The sequence below is a fragment of the Didymosphaeria variabile genome (genome assembly GCF_027946475.1).
Source record: "Didymosphaeria variabile strain IMI 356815 chromosome Unknown scaffold_5, whole genome shotgun sequence".
Classification (NCBI taxonomy): Eukaryota; Fungi; Ascomycota; class Dothideomycetes; order Pleosporales; family Didymosphaeriaceae; genus Didymosphaeria; species Didymosphaeria variabile.
The window spans coordinates 619,989-637,524 of record NW_026611624.1 but is presented as its reverse complement, the minus strand read 5'-3'; the positions used below and the strand labels follow the sequence as shown (position 1 = coordinate 637,524).

General features: G+C 50.7%; 2 protein-coding genes across 2 annotated transcripts; both read right to left on the bottom strand.

Annotated features, from left to right (window-relative positions):
* Nucleotides 1-88: 88 nt before the first annotated feature.
* CPH2 (Clr6 histone deacetylase associated PHD protein-2 Cph2) lies at nucleotides 89-3,196 on the bottom strand (the record flags this gene model as incomplete). The annotated part of the gene is made up of 1 exon (XM_056215432.1): nucleotides 89-3,196. The coding sequence occupies one exon, from the start codon at nucleotides 3,194-3,196 to the stop codon at nucleotides 89-91; it is 3,108 nt and encodes a 1,035-aa protein (XP_056069679.1).
* Nucleotides 3,197-16,674: 13,478 nt separating this feature from the next.
* Nucleotides 16,675-17,464, bottom strand: N0V89_006661 (uncharacterized protein; the record flags this gene model as incomplete). The annotated part of the gene is made up of 2 exons (XM_056215431.1): nucleotides 16,675-17,099; nucleotides 17,173-17,464. 2 exons carry the CDS (start codon nucleotides 17,462-17,464, stop codon nucleotides 16,675-16,677), a joined length of 717 nt encoding a protein of 238 aa, XP_056069678.1.
* Nucleotides 17,465-17,536: the final 72 nt, after the last annotated feature.

Genomic DNA, 17,536 nt, shown 5'->3' with positions numbered 1-17,536 from the left:
AGATGCACTGAGACCAACTCCTTAGGATATCGCATGGCTCATCGTCCCAAAAAAACGATGGCGTAGAAAAAAATAATAGACTGGAATATCAAGAAGAAGTATCGTCATCCTTGACACTGGAGCTGAAGTAACCGGGATCGAAATCTTCCCGGTCAGCTAGACCGACAAGCATTCTGCTCGCGTCTGTGTACCGCTTCACGATGCGTCCCCGAGTCTTGTTATCAAGACCGCTACGACGGCCCGTGTCATGTCCCACCCAAATGCGAAGTGATCCAGCGAGACGCTCGAGGCCATGGGTAGTCTCAGCCTGCAGTGCAGGGTCTTGGACGAACCGTTCGAGGATTTTGTGGCCAGCAACAAAGCTGAGTAATGTAGTTGTAGCCTCGGAGAGATATGTGTTGTTCACGACGAAGATGGCCTGGCGGCGGGCCTCAAGGTTGGAAGAGTCGACCAGCGTGAGGCATTTCGCCAGAGTAAGCGCTTTCCGAACGTCAATTGCCGCTGGAGCACCAGACACCAGATTCATCAGTGCTGTCTTAGAAGATGATGTGGTCGATGGAGGTGTCGGTAGCGCAGCAAAGGCAGTGGCGATGTGGGCTGTCCTGTCATCGTCAAGTACTACAGCTTTCGCGACAAGTGCTCGTAGATGCGCTTGGGAGTTTGGAGGAGCAGTACGGGCAGCCAAGTTTAGCGCGTCACCGATCGACTCTGTGATCTTTCCGTCCTTCAGAGACTCGGCCAACGTCTGTCTCAGTAGGAAGCTAGAGTACCATGCTGCCAGTGCATCCAATGGAGATGAGATGGCAAAGTCTCCGACTACTCCGTCCATGCAAGGATCCGCAGTTGTTTGTTCCGCGACAGGGCGATTCCAAGCCAGGTTGTACGCGCGCTGAATGATCTGGAAGTCGAAAATTTCATCGCATTCCTCTTCCAGCAATGCAGCCAAATAGTCCGGAAGTGGTTCGGCGTCGCTATGCGGTTTCGTCGCAAGGTTGATTGCAATGCGGTGCTCGGTCCGAGCCATATTCCAGTATCGTCGAGCCAATTTAGCGCTCAGATGGCCCATGATCCAAGAAAGGCCGTGGCCTGCATTGGCAAGCTCCCACAGGAGTACCCGTAGATGCAAAGACTTAAGCATTAGTCGCGCGGGCGTGTCTGGCAATGTGCCAGATGCCATGAGGGTCAAAATCAGCCGGCTCTTGCTGATCTCAGCATCACCACCTGTAAGTTGTGCATCCAATGCGATGGTCCAGGCCTTGACTCTTGCAGCTTCCTGCTCTTTTGTTGTACCGGAGAGGAAGGCGTAGTATGGCCATCCGATGATCTTGCGTGTGCTAAGTTTCAATGTCTTGAGGCTCAAAGCTGCCACTTCAAGAAGAAAGTTGTGTCGAGGTACCCATACGGTCTGTATCGCCGTAAGCCATGCCCGTTGCCGTACCTCCACGGGTGATGCTAGCGAAGGTGCACGAGCGAGAAGTATCGTACTCGCTGTCTTCTTCTTAGGCTTTGTGCTAAAGTCGAACATCGGCGCGATGATCCAGAAGACGGCGCCAAATATCAGTAAGAGCTTGGCCAGGGGGAATTGTGCGCTGGTAGCGCCCAGAGAAACGCGAGGAGAGAGGATAGCAGCGAAGTTGAAAGGCAAAGCAAACAGTCCGCGGCCGTCGGACTCCTCTTGTGACTGCTCTCGCTCCACGAGTCCTTCTAGTATCATGAGACCGGCAAGAGATCCAACCATGAGCTTGCCCACCATACTGTTGTTCCGGCGGCCGTTGACCATAGGTGGGCCAGGACGCGAGCCACCGGCATAAGACGGGTATGCGGCTGCATAGTGTGGTTGTGGTGGAAGACCCTGGCGCATCTGTGCAATGTGCTCCGGCACTGGAATCATTCCTTGAGGTGGTCCAGACATGGACATGCTATGTGAAGGTGTGAAGGGGTCATCTTGTTGATACCTGCCGCCATCCGGTGTACCCATTGGGCCGTGCAGTGTCATAGGTCCAGAGATTGCCATCTTCTCGTATCTCTCTATTCGTCCCTGCAGCGTTGTGACTTCATCTTGTAAACGTTTGTTTCGCTTCTCGAGATGTCGAATGTACTCGGTTGCTTTGGACAGCACAGTGGCCTTGTTAAGCTTGTGAGCTGGCGTGAGACCCTCGAGGTCCTCGGGATCATCATCCTCCTCGTTTGCGCCAGCCCCACGAGACATTACCCTCAAGCTCGGTACACTGTCGCGCAGTGCCGCGATCTTATCGTTAAGGTTTGTTCGATAACGTTTCTCGATCATGTTGTGCGCTGTCTTCTTGGGCGGTTGATGCTTCTCTTTCTTCCCTGATGGTGCTGAGTCCTCGTCGGTCGACGACTTTCGCTTCTTGGGATTGTCGGATGTGGGTTCTGGTGTTGTGTGGCCTGATGAAGAGCTGGTCCTTGCATTGTGAATTGAGCTTGGGCTGTGACTGTGATGCAGGCTCGGGGGATTCGACAGCGGCGGCACGGAAGCTGACGGGAGAGCGGTGGGCTCAAATCTAGGAGGTGAGAACAGCGTATTCTCGCCCATTTGTTGCGGCCACGCCATCTGAGTCGGGTAGAAGTTGCCGTGATGTTGGCCGTCAACCGGCGGAGAGCTAAGCGTTTGACCGTCGAAGTCGAAAGCAGGTGGCAGATCGGAATTTTCGCCGAAGGTGAAGGGTGCATTGTGTGGCATGGCAGCGGTGGAAGGCGGGTTGCTGCCCTGTACGGCGAGGGAGGGGTCGCGCAAGTGTGAATTATGTCTGCGGTTGAAGAGCGGAGGGCGCTGGAGTTCAGGCTTCAGAGGGCAGGCGGGGCCACTAAGCTTCAAGTCAGGCCCCTGAGACACGTTGGGGTCCCATGTCATAAAGTCATTCCAACTGGGCGCCGCGACATTATCGCTCGGCGCGGGCAGCGGCAAGTCATCGGGTGCGGTAGTGAGCCATGGTGGACGTATTCCAGCTGCTTCGAACTGGATCGCGCTCGCCATCAAAGGGTCCTCCATCTTCGCTTTGCTGGCCGTGTGCGGCGGGTGGGTGCCGCTCGGCTGGGGGCTCAAGGATGGCCGGAACGAGTCGAAGACGCAGTACGGGCCGACCTGTAGGTTGGGAGCGGTTAGCACTGCTTGAGTGGACGCAACGTGTTTTCCCGCGAGCACATACGGCAATCCGCTCGAGCTCCAGGCCATCATCGAGATCGCTCTCGTATGTCGACGCCATTATTGCGGGCAGCGGAAGTGGACCGCTCACACAAGGCGCGGGTATGGGGGGCAGAAGGGCAGAGGCAGGCACAATGCAGCGCAGCAACACCACATGCACTTAGACGGCGGAGGGAGGGGCAGCTCTTACCAACAGGCAATGCGAGGGCGTCTGCTACTATCAGGCCATATGCAGGCGGGAAGAGGTGCGTTGGTCGGCAGCGAATGCTCCAACAGAGGTCCAGGGGTGGAGCCGGCGCAACACAGCACTCGAGCGCTCGCGATGACTGCAGCGGCCGGGGCTCGAGGGCTCGATGCAAGGACGGCCAGATGCAGCGCGGCAGTGGGTGCGGGAGGGCTGCTCCGCGCGTATGGGCAGACGCTGTTTCTCGAAGTCAGGCCACAATCGTACGACGGGAGCAGACGCGACAGGGGGCCGCCGCTCCGACTATGTATATGCGCGGCGACGTTCGGGCGAGGGAGGTTTTCGAGGTGTACAAAGGCGCGCTGTCTTACCGACGCGGGCTGCGCGCATGCAGTTGTCTTGTATATTGCTTGAAGAGTCGACGTCTGAGTCCACGAACCCAGCGGCAAGTTGAGAACCGAAGCCGCGCGTGTGGCGCCTTGTCCTGGCGCAACGCACGGGCACGCCGATCCCGCGTTGGTCTCCCGCCGAGCCCTTGCGCCGCCACGCGATGGGTCCTCGCGAGGAGATGCGGTGGAGATGAGATGGGAAACACTCGGCTCTACGGAAGCGTCCCACTATTCGAGAACTTTGCCATGCGCAGCCCGTTGCCTGATGTGAACATTTGCAGTTTTGACAGCTGAAGAACCACGGTTCGCTGCGTCGGGCTTGCTTTTCTCCGAGGCGCGGTGCGGCCGAGCCACGCTTCCTTCGACTTCACACACGAAAAGAAAACATGGCTATTGCAGCATCATCACCATTGTCGCTCATCGATCGAAGGCTGCGTGGATCGTGACGAGACGACGACCAATGCGCTACAGAACAGGCATCACCGTAGCAGAGCAAATACGAGACGAAAAGCACGTATGGCCCTCATCTCCGCAAAGCTCCGTAGTGTCGAAAACTGTGGTGACACAAAGCGGCTGCGGGAGGCTGTGGTAAACTCTACGAAGTGGCAATACCAAAGTCTTTGCGTCGTGTGCTCCCCTGGAATACGATGGCGGGATCCATTCGCGAGTACCTTCTCCCTACAGTGGTTCGGCCAAGCTTTTAGTCACAACTAGGGAAATCTCGGAAGCCATCCCAAGAGTGTGTATCTCACTATAATGTACCGCTCTAGACCTTGATTATGGACTGACATTGGAGACAAAGTTGCAGGCAACTTCTTTAGATGTCGACATACTGAATGGTCTATAGTGACCATGAGCTTTCGTTCATGGTACGGGCATTCTTACGTGTACCTGTCCCTCAAAGAATGTTTCAACATTCGTAGTGACAATGATGGAAATGTTCATCTTGGGGCAAAGCAAAACAACGATCGCTCGACAACGTATTCCAGGAAGCTCTGAGTAGGGCCCGTCATCTCAACAACATTGTCGAGCTCTTCACTTGAAGATTTTGAGTAATAGTAGTACCTGGATTCCGTTCGAAGTGGACCGTTCGTTGTTCGTTCTCGGTGTGCTCTTTGCCGGTGTCTTCTTCACTGTTGCCATTTTTCCAAGGCGATGGCACGAACGCGCAGTCCTTGGACAGCATCCGTATCGATCTCACGAGCCGCGCCAATACGTTGCTGACATGGAAAGGGCGTTAAATTGCAGCTAAAAAGGCGAGTATCTTGTCTTCTTCCTGCAAGAGGTGCTCGAATATCGGCCAACAGATTTGTCAACTCCTGCCACCAAAAACCTACTGGAAGACTTTAGTCAGTCAATATGTGCACTGGAACATGCTGTTCCAATTCACTCTGGACCCTGCATTTCGGTAACAGGATTACCGCATTGGGTAAGGCTCAGATCCTTCAAACACCGAAACACCGAATCGCACCACAGTATAATAAGATGTAAGAAGGAGATCCTAACGCAACATATTCTAGAAACTGTTCCAAGTGATTCCAAACCTGCCGATTCCTCTGTTCCCATTCTTGTTTTAGATCCTACCACCAACAATGTCCCAACCCCAACCCCCAGCTCCTCGTCCACCCATCCACCCGCCCAAGCATCCCTCCACGAAATCAGAACAGCCCAAAACAGCGCCGCCTTCCTCCTCCCCAAGCTCCACTCCTCCGCGACTCCAACCCCAACCTCAACCTCCTAGACGTCGGCTCCGGCTCAGCCACCATCTCCCTCTCCTTCGCCCAGCTCCTCCCCACGGCCACGTCACAGCCCTCGACCTCAACGCCTCCATCCTCCCCGCGCACGTGCAAACGCTGCCTCCGCCGGCGTCACCAACATCTCTTTCGAACAAGGCAGCGTCTTCGCGCTGCCCTTTGCGGACGAGACGTTCGACGTTACTTTCTGCCACCAGGTGCTCATTCACATAGGTACCCCGTGGGACGCGCTGCGCGAGATGCTGCGAGTGACGAAGCGAGGTGGCGTCGTTGCGGCGCGCGAAGGCGACTATGAGAGCGAGTGCGTGTGGCCTGGACTTCCTGCGCTGGGGAGATTCCACAAGCTTATGGCGGGTCTTATGCGTGCTGGTGGGGGACCCCGGATGCAGGACGGCGGCTTGTTTCTTGGGCGAGGAAGCTGGGGTTGAGCGGGGAGGGTGGAGGTTAGTTGGGGTACGTCGTCGTACAGTACAGAGGGTGAGAGGAAGTGCTGCTGTAAGTTTTATTATTCTTTTGCTTTGCTTTCTGTGATTCTGATCATGGCACTAATAGCTTGTTTCACTCTAGCCCAGGGGCTGTGCGAGCAGCTCAGAGGAGGCGGTATGCGTGAAAAAGCCTTGAAGTTTGGGCTAGGTGCTGATGATGATTTTGAAGAGATGGCGAAGGCGTGGGAGGAGTGGGCGGAGAGGGATGATGCGAGCTTGGCTATGTTGCATGGAGAGATGTTCGTGGAGAAGTGGTAAGAAGCATACCATAGGTAAGCTCTTAATGTGACGAATCAGGCATAGTGAGATCATAACATTCCTCACCATTCTCCTACCCTGGGGCGCTGCTACTTCCTGCCATATTGGATGCTTCGCGGTATCTAGTCGTCTACAGTCCACCCTGTGCCAGCTCGAGGCGACTCGCCACCGCTCCGCATGTAGAACGACGCCGCTTTATCGAAACTTCTTCTCGACGAATCTTGCTTTCCTGCGCTCAAGAACTCTTAGCACCCGCTACATAGATTGCACCTCCCGCCAATTGATGGTCGTGTTATACAATCGTGGCTCCTTCTACTTGGACGACGGCAGAACGTATCGCCGTCGTCGTAAGGGTGCGGCCGAAGCGTGTCGGCCCATCTCCCTCTTGGTCAGCCCTCGTGCATTTGCCTTACAGCGCCACACTTTAGGCTGAGTCGGAGTTTTGCCGCCAATGGAGGCAAAAGAGTGCAAGACGCGTAGGGCAAGCATCAAAAACACATTCTCTACATCTTTTGATAAGCTATACTACGCCCTGATAAACAAGAGATGTGGGTATTGATAAGTGGTGCGGATTAGGACATGATGACAGCCGCTGATGATGTGGGGGCTGCTCTGTTACGGCGCCTCTCCTCGAGTCTCTTTCATTCGTTATCTCAGCATGTGACTCCGCTTCCTTATGCATATACGAAGGTGTGGCTGTTGGTTCGGAGCCTATTAAGCGGCAGTATGATTGCCTAGGCCACCATGCACGAAGGATGCCTTCTTTCGTTTCCAATGCAAAGACGGCTTTCTTGCTGTAGGGTGTCTCGCTTCTTTACAACTTTGCTTTAACACCCAATGCGCATTGGCGACAGCAACTACACATCTCTATCACAAAACCAATCGGCCTCTTTGCACAACATATCCTTGATAACAAACGAGTTTCAGCCTAGCGGCAGGGCCTCATTTAACAACAATGATGGAGGTCACTCTGGAGGCGAAGTTCCAGCAGGACCGCAGACATTGCCAACGGGCTTTGGACGATACAAAAGTCGCACTGGAATGTCCAGAAAGATGGAGGGCTCCGCCCGGATCATGGATCGTGTACGGCCTCAATAACACGCGCAAAATCTTCGATAGCATGAGCTCGCAGGTATCTACAAATCCTCCACCAGTACAGTACGTACTTCCCGAGTACAACGTTCTGTTCTATTTGCCTCGCGTACTTATGGGACGTTAGCTTTCAGTCCATTCTCACTGAGCTGTGCTGACTTCATGCCATCGCCTTTAGGCACATACATTACGGAAGACACTTCAAGTCTTACCGAAATGGCGCTACCCCTTCCAAGGGAAGTGTTCTCTGTGTTTTGCATGAGCGGGAGGGACGTAGACAGACTCTGTGAAGCACAATATCTGTTCTTCCCCCCTACCATCAAAGAGGAGGAATTTGACATCGTCATCGATGAACGTTCAAGAATGCCTTATGAGAAAGAGGTTTCCCTAGATGGGGGTTCGTCAGGAAAAGTGTATAAAGTTACGGTGGCAGCCAAATATTATCAAAGGCTAGATACGACAGCCCCAGACTCAGAGGTGCATTCATCCCCCTTTCCGCTTCCGTAACGTAGCTAATTCGAAAAGACTGTGGAAATAGCACGGAAAGATTTCCACGTTGATACCATAGACCAAGCACAAAACAAGGTTTCTGTTTACCAAAAAGAGGTCGACGTTTACAAGGCCTTTGCGGGAACGCGAACGCGTCATATAAACATCGCAACTGCGTTCGGAAGCATCATCTATGGGTCTGGTGGCCCGCTAGCAGTCAGAAGTATGTACTTCGAGTTGGCGAGATCCGACCTAGATGTCTATCTTCGAAATCAGGCCATATTCCCGGGATCCAAGCCGTTACCAAGGAAGTTGCATGATATTCGGCAGATGATTGACATATGCGATGCACTGGCGTGGTTGTCGAAAGTCTTGATTTACTATCCGCCAAGTGATTCCATGAAGCTTGATCAGTACTATCATGGCGATCTGAAACCTGCCAAGATACTCGTCTACGGAAACTCTGATAGTTACAATAGCCCTGTGTTCAAGATTACAGATTTCGGTGAAACCCAGGGGTGGAACGTACACATCAAGCCAGAGAAGAGCCGACGGCGGGGCCTTCTCTCGACACTGTCGATCCGTCAGACTTCCTTTGCGTCTCGCGATGGCACATACTGCGCTCCTGAACCGACTATTGGAGAACGATCCGACATTTGGTCATTTGGCTGCATCTTCCTTCTCGTAATGACAGCGAATATAGATGGGCATGGTGCGATTGAGGACTTCAGCAATGCCCGGTGCCGAAATGAGTATTGCTCTAATCGTACCAACAACTGCGACTGGTTCTTTGAACAGCATAAGAAGAAAAGGAGAGTCAACGAGCAAGTCACACAACATATCGTGGGTCTTATGAACTATTGTAGTATCAGTGGAGATGATATGACGGAAAGGTGTCTCAAAATGATACGAGACGAGATGATTCGGCTCGAACCAAATGTTCGTACCTCTTCTGAAGAGCTTTGCAACAAGTTACTTGCGAGCTACAACGAAGGATACGCCGTTAAGTTTGTCAGCATCGACCATGATAGAGAGTTGACCGAAGGCGAGAAAGTGTGTTCCGCTGCAATCTCGCCATTTGGAAGACTAGAGGGTTTCCTTTGCAGAAACATTATGTACGTGTGGAACACTCAACTAAGTCGGTATATCTCTGAACCAATCCTGCTGCATACAGCTTCAGTGGATGATGATGGAATTTTCAAGCCAACCCTGCTTTGTGGTGACGACAAGGTTTGCAAAGTGGGTTTGATGAATGGAAGCCTTCAAGTAAGTGTCCCAAACTGATGATCATGGGTTGGAATCAGGACTTGACTGACCTGCTGCTGGTGACAGTTGGAGGTCTACAATCTGGAATGGTCTACTTATAAAGCGAAGAAAAGCGACAAATCCGTTCACAGGTTCCAGATGAGATCAGAAATAGTGCAGACCGCTACGCTTTCAGCCGATGGAAATCATCTTGCCGTTGCTTGTCAATCAACTACCAGCGTAACAACTTCCATAAGATTGTTACGGTTATGTCCAGACTCCAATGAGAGGTAAGATTGCGGTGTCTCACCTGAATCCTTGGACCTGTCTGACGTCTAAGATCATTGTCGGAGCATACCGGTGCATCCATCTTGTCATCGAAAGACTCAGACGCAGGCCTCGAGCTGCCTGATTTTCTAGAAGGATCCCTCTCCAATGGGGCCACGAGAACTGAGCACCTTGCGTTCTCCACCGATAATAGATATCTGTATTGCATCAGACGACTGCCTAGAGATGACGTCCTCAATAGCAGTCGTTTATTATTCGAAGTTTGGCAAATGGACGGGACAAGGTGGCAGCGCATTAAGTCCGCGCAAATCCAGGGCAACGTGAGTATCTTTACAGAAACCCGCAACCGTATCCTTCTACTTATCGTTTATTAGACCCAAGACCCACGCATGGGTGACAGGATTCTGGCATCGATGACCCCACTGCATAAGCAGGTCGGATTTATAGTCTTGGTCTCGGGATTCAATCATTCTGTGGGTCAAAGAGAACGGAACCCGCATCTTGGAAGCGGTGGTCAAGAATCAGGGACATATTTTAAACGTTCTCATCGCTCCGGACGACGAGCGTGTCGTGATCCTCGCGGATCGCGGAGGGCGCTTGGCTATCCTTGGAACGACCAAGGAAGGGATCGAGAGTTGCAGATCTGGTGTTGAAAGCCTATCGCCTATGGAGTTGGACGTTCGCGGTACCCTGGAGTATGTGCCTAAGAAAGGCGATCGTGCTTGCCTGTTGGAGATGGGTGATGATGTCCTAATCCTGCTCCTTATCTCGGCCAGATAAACGGAAGTCTTTCAGTATCAATCTATCGAGACTTTTTCACTCGGAGTGAGATCTTGTACTGGGGGTGAGATAAATATCACCGTAACAATGGGTAGATAATTTAACATTTACACTCTGGCATTCTGTCGTAGCGACAGACATTTAGTACGGAAGCAAAACATGGGACCCTATCAACCCCTTCACTTACGTCTGTCCCCTGATAGACGTGAGAAGAAAACTATACCCCAGAAATTATACCAATGAATCTTTTCTTGATCAATGGGTTGTAAGTCCAGTTCCCTCATGTCATCCAGAGTGTTGATCGCCGACATGAGTTTTGTCTCAGTGCTGAGATCTCTCAGAAATCTTGTCTCCATGCCCCCTCTCTTCCTAAGACAATAGCCAACTCCCGTCGAAACAAGGAACAAAAAGGGTATCAGGTAGGCCGAAACGCCATGCACCGGGTTCCTGTCGTGGACGAACGTAAACGTACCACCCACGAGAATAACCATGATGCAGCTCAAAAAGGAAAAGAGAGAGACGCTACTATGAAACCTGTAATTCAAAGAGTTCTGAGGTGTAGGGAGACGCTCTTTGATTGATCCATGTCCAGAAGACGGATACTTGTGGAAACTTGAGTCGTCAGTCTGTATATTACCTTTCTGCTTCGGCAATATATCCGACTTACTAATGATATAGCCTGAATGCAGCAAAAGATTCGCAGGCCCACACGAGGATGCAACACGTTGAACATATTTCCATCGCAACATCGCTTGGCTTCTCGAAAGTCAGCAGCTTCTTTCTTATGGCTTCTGGATGCAAGTCCTTACCACACTGGCCCACCTCGGCGACTTATAGCGCAAGGTAGGCACCCAAAATAGCCAACAAGAGCCCAAAATTGCCCAGTAAGGGACATCGAATTGGTTTTTCTTAGCCAAACGTCTGAAAAGTATCTGAAACCCCCAACCAGGATTTCTCTTCATCTCTCTGAGGTTTTCCAGCAGTGTCTTGGGTTCTCGATTATGTGGGACAGTCGAGAATCTCGTGGCAAGTCCGAACAGCGATCTGGACGCCACAAAAAGCGCCGTACTTGATGTACTGGCAAGATTTACGATCAGGAGAGCGGTAACGCCAGTCGCAAGCTCAGGTGACTTGTTGCCTGCGCTAAGGACAAAGATCGACCTGCTTTGTGTTCTGTCTGCAGTCCCACTATCGTCCCAGCCCAAGGATGGCAGCCTCGTATCACATGACGCGAGATTTTGTGTTACGATCCATCCTCCCGAAGTGTATATTGCTGTGGCCGCTAAAGGGACAAGGATCGCAGGGACTTTGAAAGGGTCTTCAAGATCATTTTCCCTTACAGCAATAGGATGGGTACCCATGGAGGATCCTGTGGTGTTTCAGGACGTAGTGTTCAGCCTCGCAACCTTTTCTTTCACTAAGCTAGCTTCTAAAGCCGTTACTGCGACTACTTCTATGCCAACGAAAGAGAAAGACGCAAGGAACAAAGACGCACTTGCGAGTTAGCAGACGCCGTATAAGAAAATTGTAGGGGTGCACAGACTTACCATAAATTTCCGAACCAATGTGCGGGGCCTTCGCTAACAAATATCGTGTCTTTCTTGTCTTCGCAGTGACTGGACTTTTGGCTTGAAACTACTCAATTAGATGATCAGCATCGGACATCCGATTGTGATGTCAGTGAAGACTACCTGTTTCGTTGATGAAATTAGCCATGATGATGATTGCAAGAGCCGTAACCAGTTTCAACGTTCCGTAGGTTAGCTCGATCATCCTGAGGTACTGAACAAGCGTCAGTGTTCCAAGCCGAAGGATGAGTTGAAGAGGGGACATACACGGATATCCATCAAGTTGCAAAGCAATGGTATTGCTAGACTTGCGAATGTACAAAACACTTGCAAACTCCTTGGAGTACCAAGGGATTCGAACAGCTCTCCAATGGCTGTGGTTAGGGCAGCGTAAGAGAAACAGTAAGTCAGCCTGTAGTACTGCTTTAGTACGTAATTCGTTTTGGATCTGCGTTAATCACTCACCAGTATAGAATACCAGCCAGTAGACCTATCTCTTCATTTACAAAAATCCTGACAAATGACATCAAAGGAGCCCGTACTGGGCATATTCTTAGCATGGATGCATGACAGCGAACGATAGAAGGCCGAGCAAGACGTAAGAATATACAACAGCTGAAGATCCTCCGATTCGGTGAATAGTGCCAGTCTTGGCATAAAATCCCATGCCGACAGTAGCTCCGAAGGAGATCATGAAGATGTGATTCCAATATAAAGCACGTCTTTCTTCATTAGCATATGTTGATAGAGCTCTATCGACAGTCTTACTTCAAAGCAGATTTCGATCCAACCGCACGGGATGTAGTGACCGTGAGAAGCTCTGGTGTTGAGAGCCGTGGCAGCCGTCCCTGTAAGTCCTGAACAACACTGCTATTGGTCCGAGTGGACCGTCTTCTTGGGGCACGACTGGGGATGTCGGACATCGCATGATTTTGGCCGGGTGAGTTCCAAGGGTTGACTTGAGTCGCTTGTCTATCGAACGCTTCGCTAAATGGTTCATCGGATACATGGTGAGAAATGGTCGGATCCTGCAATGAAGTGGCAATCGCGTCAAAATTGGGCGGATAGAATTCTTGCGACATTACAGAGCAATGAACCAGAATGAAATGGTGATTCGATTGGTGATGATCAATGAGCATATAGCAGAGTTATGTTGCAAATTCCGGTCAAAGCGTAATTACAACCTTCGCGTTTTCCAAGTGCTCATTGTCCGCGCTACGCCATGCCACAAGAGCTTTATGAACCCATATGTACGCGTATAAGCCTTTCGAAGCCCCCGGGGGTGGTGAGAACAAGTAACTCTACGGTCGCTCGTATCCGAAAGGCTGCAATATAGCCTTACTGATAAGTCCTTGGGCGCTGATTTGTGGACAGGAATGACATGCGGCAAGGCTGAACCGTACCAACCCAATAAGTCTTCGCAAGTATTGAAAGATGCGCCACATTAATCTAATAGACTATAAATGCTTCGCTTCTCTTCCGGTGAGTCCTCAGTTCGTGTTCACCGGCCACGGTGGTAGGAACCTGGGCTACGCTTCACCCTGACGTGAAGTTTTCTCGACCTATCGTCTACCAATTGCTATCCGGCCCCAAAACAGAACCGGGGATGGCAGAACAGAGGTATTGGGGATTTTTGAAGGCTGAAGGGATTTCAAATTGAGCTGCGCCGCTTCTTGACCAAGGCTCCGAACCCATAATTCTTATTGCTGCGCGCCAAAATTTGACACATTGCCTCCGCAAACTACAGCGATGCCAAAACATACAGTAAAAAAGAGGTACATAAAGAATCAAATTGAGCTTGAGAGAGAGCTCTTAAAGAAGTTCCCTGGCACTAATAGCGCTGATTTCAGGATAAAGGTATTTAGTCTCTCGAATAGGCTAATCTGTCCTATTAATTCGATGCATTAGCTCAAGAACGACATATGGAGCTACCATGCCCCCAAAGAACCGGATGACAACGATATAGAGTAAGAAAAGAGCATCGCACATCCTAGCAATGGCTAAGAGCGTTTCAGAGATGCCCAAAATTGTGATCCAACAGACTGATGATTCTTTACCTTTTTGTCTCGCATGCAAAATGGCGCACAGACGTCATCGCCCACGTACGACCGGAAGTCTAGCCTGAAACTACACCGGTCAGAAGTGAAGCTCGCTTTTGAGTCAAGGCTGCCCTTATCGGCAGTCTCTTAAACCTTACCTATTCCCTAAATAATCTTTCAGTTCATCTTGATAAATTCAAATTCTCTTTATGCGGACATGACAAACGGTCTGAAATCAGAGAAGGTGTTCAACACTCAATCAATCCAATGTCATCTTACCTTCAGTCTTGGCCTCTTTGCAAAACAGGACCGTCATATGGTGGAGTTCTTGGAATTCGGAAAGCATTCCGCGGCAGTTAGTCAAAGTCTGCAGACACGGAAAGTTTCCGATACCGTTTAAGTTCAGGAGAGTGTCAACGCCGTTCAAGATAATCGGAATCATGTACAAATAATGTGAGGCTACTAGACCCCTACTACAATACCGGATTGAACTAATTTCACGAGATTTCTACGCCAGAGGAACTCCTATGCTGCCCTGGATGTGTCCGAAGAGATGATCGAAGCTATTATAACAGGTCACAAGATGGATCTAGAGGTTTGGGATATTTTGTTCTCCTTCAGATCAAGAACAAATGACCTCGAGGAAACGTACTCGTATAGCATGTACAAGCCAAGCATGAACGGAAGTTTCGGTATGCTATCAACAGGATCTGCCAACATTGATGCGTAGAAGTTAATGACTTTGACTGCGTACAGAATTCGCATATCTATTCAAGTTCACGGACTACAAGGGCATCGGAGGTTCAAGGCAATGGGTCAATCGTCAATTCGGTGTCTACCAGCGATACCACAAAGATTAGAACCGGGGCGTATTTATGCTTGTCTTGCCTAATCACGAACCTGCCACCTTTCCTATGCAGGCCCAGATCGAAGGAAGCGCCGCAATACAGGAGAGAGTCCTGGAGAACCCAATCTATCTCCATCTTGCACTGTTCACCGAACATATTCATAAAACAAGGTTATGTTTAGCAAAACATGAGCATCGTCTCGAACGCATTGTAAGTGTTGAGTCTGGGACTGTCGCTAACTGTAAGACATTGACAACAATTAGGCTGATGACGTCTTCACTTTCGAGATCAAGGATCTACTGCCCTTTGTAGATATGTATGAGAATTTACAAAGCCTCCGAGTGATTGAGAGAAAGCTAGCTCCGTTTCTGGCCATTTTTTGTGGTCAACGGAACGTGCTTTCTAAGCTGTTTCAGATCAACTCAACCCTCTTGGGGAATGCTGTTGTATCAAAGCAACGATTCGACTCCAACACTGGCATTATAGAAAGTTTACGTGAGAGCGCTTCTGCGTATGAGCGGGAAACTGAGTACATGCTCGGTCGAGTTCGAAGTACTTCGCAGTTAATATCTGACACAATCGCCCTGAAGAGTCAAAACACCTCCGAAGTAATGTCCAAACAGATGCTCCGGGATAGCAGTACAGTACGCGTCATCACGTTGGTAACGCTGATATATCTGCCAGCAACGTTTGTTGCGGTACGTTGTATCCCCTGCCCTGGTACAAAAAGGCATGTCAAATTCGATACAAAGGCTGATCACACCAGGGATTTTTCGGTATGGGGGTTTTCTCTACAGAGCATTGAGAATCTGGTCATGAGTGGGTTAGCTCGCCCTATCTCGGGGTGTATTTCGCAGTAGCAGTCCCTTTAACTCTGCTGACACTCATGTATTGGAAGTGGATGGAACGGCGCACACGCAAGGCTGCTGAACACAAGGAATTAATAATTCCACTTGTGTAAAATATACAGGACAGTGGGGATGCTAGTCATATTGATTGATACGCCGTGAGAAGGAGTCGGTGGCAAATAGGGCGGTGAAAGTGCTACACAGCTTTATTGTGCTGCTCCTGAAGTCATCCATTTCCCCTTTCCCCGAGCGCCATACCCCTAAGATGCCCTCTATTCCATCCTAAAGATTGACTACTATTCATCCTCTACTCCTAGATTTGCCCAGGAACTATCCACTTCAGAACCGGCCACGCCGCCTGCAGAATGCGCAGAGGCAACGGCGACCCACTACCAGATGGGCCCATCATCATCATCATCATCATCATCATGGGATTGCCTTCCCCGACCGGCGATGGAGCATGTCGTTGAGTCAGATAAGGAATGGTCGGGGTGTGTTCCGGCGGAATGGGGCATGGCAGGCTCAATACTATAAAACACAACCAACTAAAGTGCGAGATGACTTCGAGAAACAGGAGGAAAAGACTTACAATATCTGTTCCACATCTCGCCCGTACGACTCGGCGAGTTTGCTCCATTCCTGCTTCGCATGAATTGCGCATAGGCCGTCTGAAATCTACTCATCACTCTTCGCATAATGCCACATGGGGAGATGTATCTTCGTCGTTGGCCACGCCTGCGCACTCTTAAACTCGGACCCGAATGCAAAGCAAGTATGGTTCTCCCCTCCAAAATGTGGTCCAGCACACAAGCTGGATTGTAACTTCTCAAACGTTGGCGGTACTCTCCCCACGTCTAGAAATTCGAAATAGAAGTTCTTCGGAGAAGATTGATAGTATCGACACCTGCCATAGAGGTGGAGTCTCGCTTCCAGAAATGGTCGCCAGATCGCGAGTCAGGAATGCCTGCCTTAAGCGCGGCCAAGAACACATTCAAACTAATAGACTCTCGCAAAACTAGTAACGGTAGTTACAGAATATTCCTATTCCATTCTTGAAGTCTCAAACAAATTATCGACTCACATATCCAAAAAGCACCGATAGGTCTCTTCAACGCGAATATTTACACTGCAGCATGATCAACCCCGATACGTACCTATACATAGCCCCAACTCCTAGTCCGTTGTCAAACTTCTTCTTCCTCGTCGTCTTCTTCAAAGCCTGTTGCTTCGCTCTCCGAGAGTCAGAGACGCTTCCCCCAGTTTCTAAACCCCAAAATGCCCGCCGTAACGCCGGCGTAAGCCCCTAGAAGTCTACCCCAGTTTCCACCTTGCCCGATTCCCAACGCAATAAGATCATACACTAGACATCCTCCGAAGATCCAATCGCTCACACTAGCCGCGGCCGCGAAGCCCACGCCCGTAGCGACCTGCACCAGCGCACTAGGCGGCACGCCCTTGTAGTACGCCGCACTCGTATTGTGCAAGAGGTCCAGCACGCCGATGCCTGCGAAGGTCTTCGCGACAACGTGCGTAAGGAGGGAAGGCGTGGAATTCGGACGGAGAGCAGGGAGCGTGGTCGTGATGAAGAGGAGTTGAGTGAGCGTGTTTATAATGACGAAGATGTTGGATGTGGCTAGGTCGTTCTTGTTCCAGAAGAACATCCAAGCTATACCGAACCACACGTTAGCATACTCGCTTCTTTCTACAACTTCCTGCAGCATGACTTCGGGATTACTTACTCCCGATGCACACGTTTCCAATGACGTACGGCCACACAGCGGTTTCCATGTCTTTCCTGTCTTGCGGGGTTCCCTCGCCGCGACACAGCTTCCAGAGCCAGGCTAGCTGAAAGAGTTGCTGTGGGAAGAAGAAGCCGGCGATGAAGAAGGGTTGGGGGGAGAAGGCGGCGGGGTTGGCGTTGTGCACGTCGAGCATGTTGGGGGAGGAGAACATGCCATATTGTTGGGCGGCGAAGTCGTAGGCGAAGGAGAGGGGGGCGAGGACGCGAAGGGTGGAAGGGTTGTTGCCCATGTTTGCGGTTGTGGTGCTTGATAGCTTTCCAAATGAGGAGCGTATATAGTCAGTCAACCAAGATAGAATCCG